The sequence below is a fragment of the Amblyomma maculatum genome, chromosome 2 (genome assembly GCF_055883805.1).
Source record: "Amblyomma maculatum isolate TAMU_Amacu chromosome 2, ASM5588380v1, whole genome shotgun sequence".
NCBI lineage: Eukaryota > Metazoa > Arthropoda > Arachnida > Ixodida > Ixodidae > Amblyomma > Amblyomma maculatum.
Window position 1 is genome coordinate 52079654 of NC_139345.1, and position 6000 is coordinate 52085653.

The following is a 6000-nucleotide window of genomic DNA, read 5'->3' on the forward strand; positions in this document are numbered from 1 at the left end:
GAATTGTGCTCATACTGTCATTCCCGCCAATTTGGGGGCGAGAGGCGCGTAGGAGCACAATTGCCATTGTAGTGCGCGTGATCCTGATTGGACTGGGGTGCCTCTGCGTTTGGCAGTGCTGCAAATATCTTCAGACGGCATTCTTAGCGCAGAAAAACACACACGAACACGAGAGAAAAGGAAGAACACGGGACAGGCGCTTGTGAAATGAAGTATAATGATCATGGTTTAATTATCGTTCTTTGATCTTTTTCAGGCTACATCATCGTACACAATATGCCATGGATTCTCAATGGTAGGTGTCCTTGTTTGGATTATTCGCTTGCTCAGTAACGCCACGCGCATTCACTTTAACCAAGCTGTTCTTCTCTGCTTTTGTCTGTTGTCCGTTCCGGGTAATTAGTGCATTAATTGTTTTCAGTGCATTGCGTAACTATCGTTTTCCTTTATCCGTGCGGAGAGACGCGTCACTCCCTTTCATGGGGACAAGGAAAGTACCTGCTCTGCGGGCTAAGCTCCGAGCACGCGGGTTCATTGTCTATCATCTCAGCGACCTAGCACTCTTGCACATCAGGTTCTCGCTCGCTGCATTGAAAGTGACGAAAAATTACGGGGCGCCTAATTATCATCGTGGAATGAAAACGCGTTGACATTACTTTCAATTGTGTCTCTTATCTTTTCCTTATATTGTGTTATATAGATTGCCATGCATTTCCTTGCTCATTAGAGGCCCTTAGCTCAACTTTGCTGAGCTCGCTGCTAAGCCAGTCGTATAGTCAATCTTAGTATTCATCGTTTTAGTCATTTCTTTTCAAAGGAGTGGGAGGGAGGGGGTGGGCGGTAGAATTTACCATTGCGGTCATTTTCCGGCACCCTCCGTATAAGTTGAGGAGGAAATGCTTCATTTAACCGCCAGATATCATTGGGAAGTAGCAAGTATATAAGAGCGTGGCATACGCCAACCTCTGCTTTTTCTCCCGATGGCGCTTTTAATCCTGAGTTATTCAGCGAACAGTACTGTAGCCCGCACACCTTCAAAGTTAGCTAAGGAAAAATCGCACCACCTTCCGAGCGAATTTCTTAAAGAGCGCTCGATCCGTCGTGGACGACTTGTCGGGAAGTTGAGGCCTCGCACTTGGCTTGTGTTGGGCCGAAAACGTGGATTCATGCCATGACATAGAGCGGCTAGATCTAGCGCGACACCCGCGATGCTCTCCACCCTGTGCTGATTCAATTATTTTAATAATGTTTCTTGACCTATAAACGTGCAAAAATAAATGTATAATTATAAACGCTAAACTGCCACCAAGTCAGTCGACAGAGGTGCTGATTTCCTCGGCTGTTTATTGTGCTTTCTCGCAGCGGTGTGGAAGATCGTGAAGGCCATGCTCCCGTCGGAAGGCGTGCAGCGCGTGATATTCACCAGCAAGGAGAGCATCCTGCAGTACATCGACAGGAGGAGCCTGCCCAAGTACATGGGCGGAGAAGTACGTATGCGCTCGATCGCCTGCAGTGGCGCGGCTGTTCTTCCACACGTACGCTTGCTCAGGAGTTCTATATTGACATAGCGGGCGCTCCCGTAAACACAATGAAATGTCCTAAAAACATGAGTTCGAAATACAAAATATAGCATTTCCAGGAACGAACACTCATGCGCAGACATAGTTTAGTTCAAACATTTAATAATGTAGGCAATTAACTGTAAATAATTATCCTTTTAATCAATCCGCATTGGGGGTTGGTGCCAGTGAGGAGTTCGAAGCCGCGGACAGGACGATGTCATATGATTTTTTTAAACGAAGAATCTATATATATATATATATATATATATATATATATATATATATATATATATATATATATATATATATATATATATATATATATATATACTGTGTGCCCATGCCGTGAAGGCATTTTTGTGGGTGAAGATACTTGCACAGCTAGCTTGCCGCTGCACACTTCACAGCGCCCTTGAATAACAGCACGCATATATTCAGATCGAAAAATCTGCGAAAAAAAAAAATCAGTACTGCACTTTCTTAAGAGCAGCAATGGCGAAAGTCACTTTACATGGCTATTTTCACTAACTGGACCGTCACTGTCATCGCTACTATCATCATTATCAACTAAATGCACCGTCATTTTCATCGCTACTACCATCACTATCACTAACTGCAGCATCATCGTCGTCATTATCACTAATTGCGCCGACATCGTCATCGCTGCTATCATTCTCACAGACAAGAAGAATTGGTTGGTTTGTGGGGTTTAACGTCCCAAAGCAACTCAGGCTATGAGAGACGCCGTAGTGGAGGACTCCGGATATTTCGACCACCTGGGGTTCTTTAACGTGCACTGACATCGCACAGCACACGGGCGCCTTGCTTTTCGCCTCCATCGGAAAGCTGCCGCCGAGGCCGGGATTCGATCCCGCGTCCTTGGGAACAGTAGTCGAGCGCCGTAACCACTGCGCCACCCCGGCGGGGCTGCAGACGAGAAGAATTACCATCTCTTTCTCACGAGCCCGGCGTGGAGTAGTCTGCGTTCGGTTGGTGATCGGAGGGATAGTGGTTCGATTCCCAGTGCAGACAGACTTGTTTTTTTTTTTTTTTCTGTCAGTTCATACGGACATTTTTTGCGGATATTTCTGTCTACATCATCCATGAGCCAAGAAAGGCTTTCTCCTTAATAAGGTGGCCGCAGCTAACATGGGGAAGCACTTGTTGAAGATCGATGAGAGAGAGAGGCCTTCTTCCCGCCCTGTTGGTAGCCTGGGTGATGACAATGATAGCGTTCAGTCAGGCTATTGTGAACTGTCGGGGAAAACTCAAGGCAAAAGCAAGCCAGACTACCTCACACCTAGACCAGAATACACGATGAACATCTGCAAGACACAACTAGTCCTAATGGCGCGATGCCTGCTTTCCTTCCGGCTTCTTTCGCAGGATACGTACGTCTACGAGTACCAGAAAGGAAATCCTCTGGGCGACCGCTGCGAACGATGCACGTACCCCAAGGTGGCCATCCCGTAGCAGCGCCTCTCCCATCCTCTCTCCTGCACCGACGTTGCCCTCTAACCGCGGAGAAACTGTGATACGGCTTGATTGAGCGCCCTCTTCCGGCTGGCCTCCACGAGAAGACAAGAATTTTCACCTGTATAGTGACCGATCAAAAAGATGTACGCGTTGTTTTCGTAGTCTGGTACTACGCGAGCAACACTGACAGAAGCGGTTCATCCCCACGAGCGTATCGTTTTTAATACTTTTTTTTTTTTTTGCGCCATTTCCGTCGAGTCCTGTTCAATTCAGGAGGCGGTCTCTTGTGCTCAAATCTGAACTTGACCTAGTCGACAGTGCCGGATAGATGAATGTAGACATGCGTACGTACTTAGTCCCATAATGCCTTAGGCAGCCAGAAATACATGTGGAGGTGATTGGCCGTTGGCCAGGCAATATTTACATCTGTCTGCGGACAGCCCTTTCGAGGCCGCCAAGTCAAGTACGCTTATGGAATGCGTTTGCTTGTCAGGATTTCGACGAAAAAATAAGAGTGGCGACCACCGATTAGGTTCAAGGCGTAGTCAGTTGTCTGGCTAAAATTAGTCTGGCTAAAGTTATAGTTTATTGTTCGATACCGCAAAATGAGGACAACGATCAAATTCAATGAAAAATATAGAAAAGCAACTACACAAAACTATCAATTTTTGTTATTTTGTTTTTCCCTTGTATAAGCACAACTCATCGTTATTTCTCCGCAGAAGTTTGCGCCACATCATCATGACCGACATTTACCCTTTTCGCTATAAGAGCGCGCACTTTACTCTTAATTTATAGCTATCGCTAGTGACGTAATATGCCGTACTCGCGTACGCACCGGACCTTACGTAATGAAGCGAAACTACGTTAAAATTAGTTAACAGCTGTTGGGCTAAGCGAGTCAAACGTCACACGAGGCGAGACACTAGGATGCTGCCAGACTTACACGAAACAGAGCAGATTCGTTTACAACAATCCTTATTGTTTGCCCTCTTTGCAACCTACACCACAGTAGTGATTTCTGTACCCTCTACAGACGCTCAATTCGTAACACAAAGGCCAGGGCTTACAGTATGACCGTGCTTCCACTCGCGGGCGACGGTAACTGGTTAATAGCTGCCGTTCTTACTACCGTCTCAACGCAGTCTTAAATACTAGTAAAATATTAGCTAGCAGCTTCAACATGCAAATTCTTAAATATTAAAAATAACTGCTTGATTACACAGGAACCAGTGCATACACGGTTACAGCATTTGCGTTTCTACACAGAGATGCACGTGATGCAATGTTGACGCCATTAAACGACGCTGTAAATAGGCAAGTGTTTGTACACACTGCAGGGAACAACTCGGTTTTGTTCCCTCGTGAACCGCATTCCTAACTACGTCAATAAAAAACTTTTTCTTAAAAGCGCTCGTACGTCTCCGTATTTTATTTTCTGCAAGAAACATATACAGCAGGAGGAGGTGCGCGCAAACGAAAAGCACCTTGCTGCAATGCAAGAAAGTTGAAAGATCCCAGAGCAGAGTTCAGTTGGAAAAGCCAGTCGAGGCTGATTTTTCCTTATGATAACGGGCGGGCCCAACAGCTCTCCAGCGGGGAAAGCCAAAGAACGGGAGGCTGTGAGGAGTTAACAATTCATTAATATAAAACGAATGAGCCTTGGAAGTTAGCTTTTGCATCTCCCTCTCTGCTTCCCAATTTAAGAGTGACACTCTTTGAGGCTGCCTTCAGGGTATGTTGCTGGGCGAGTTGGTTATTCATTGTCAGAGAACGAACGCTATAGCAGACGACGGATCAGGAAGAGGAGGACACATATTGCGCATATGTGCGTGCCCTCCTCTTCCTGGTCCGTCGTCTGATAGCGTTCTTTCCCTGACAATGCCTTCAGGGTGCGTCAACATTGATTCGTCTGGCATCAACACACCCGACGTAGTCGGTGATCCTTATTCGACAAACTCTTGCTCCATACCATGATAGGGATGCATGCCGGGTCTATCGGCGCAGAACGCCTGCTTGACCCTCAAAGACGTTTTTGCAAGAACACAAAGCGGTTGTGTTCTTGCACTTGGCGCGTTCAATAACATGTCGCGACGGCCTATTTTAAGACATGCAGCTTAATGCTATCAACCGCGGGGAGCGCGTTTTTGCCGACTTTAAAGCATTCCTCATAAGTCGCAATACCACAAACCCGCTCTAAAGCACGTGAAATGCCGAACAAGAGAACGCTGCGAGGAGCGATCATTTCTTTTCATTTTATCTCTCTATGCTTAGATTAGCAAAAGAGCTGGAATAAGTAAACGAAACAAACAAACAAAAAAAAAAAAACTTAATTGGGAGATATGGTAGGGAATGTGTGGGTTGTGTCCATAGTCCGGTACTCCAGCAGCTGGCGCTGCTGTCTCCGCTCGTGTTACGAGGGAAAATGTCAAGGACGCGAACTACGCCATAAGCGCTCCCGTTCCTTCCTACGAGCGGAATGCCCTTTTCGTGTTCGAGGCTCCCAGTAGGCTTCGCTCTTTCTCAGAAGGTTGCTATTGGCTGGGAAGACGGAGACTTGCATCCGTTACACGTGTGTGTGTTCGGTGCTTCCATCTGGTTTCACAATACTGGAACACTTTGGAGCAATAGAATATTGATTCAGAAGCACTCTAGACATAATGCTTTCAGTTACCAAATAGATTAGGTTGGGAAACAAAGCTAGAGAAGTTAGTGTGATGCAGAGTGCTACGCCGTTTTCTTCGCCATTACTATCGCAGAATTTCATTTGACATTACTTATATTCTATAAGATTCATGCTGCGTTATTTGAATCAAGACAGTTTTAGAAAATACAGTTGACCATTACTAATATAAACACAAAGGGACAAGATGTTTTTGCCTGAATTGTCAGTTGTACATCGTTAACACGAATCGCAGTTTGCTTTATGGTTTATCTGCGTATACAAATTGTACTACGGAAC

General features: G+C 45.7%; 1 protein-coding gene across 1 annotated transcript in view; it reads left to right on the forward strand.

Annotated features, from left to right (window-relative positions):
- The window catches only part of LOC146198639 (motile sperm domain-containing protein 2-like), a 43773-nt gene extending 39335 nt beyond the window's left edge, over positions 1–4438 (forward strand). The window contains exons 6-8 of the mRNA XM_084594149.1: positions 257–295; positions 1363–1487; positions 2949–4438. Of these exons, the coding sequence (XP_084450275.1) occupies positions 257–295; positions 1363–1487; positions 2949–3035 (251 nt within the window). The 3' untranslated portion in view covers positions 3036–4438. The remainder of the gene's footprint in view (positions 1–256; positions 296–1362; positions 1488–2948) is intronic.
- Positions 4439–6000: the final 1562 nt, after the last annotated feature.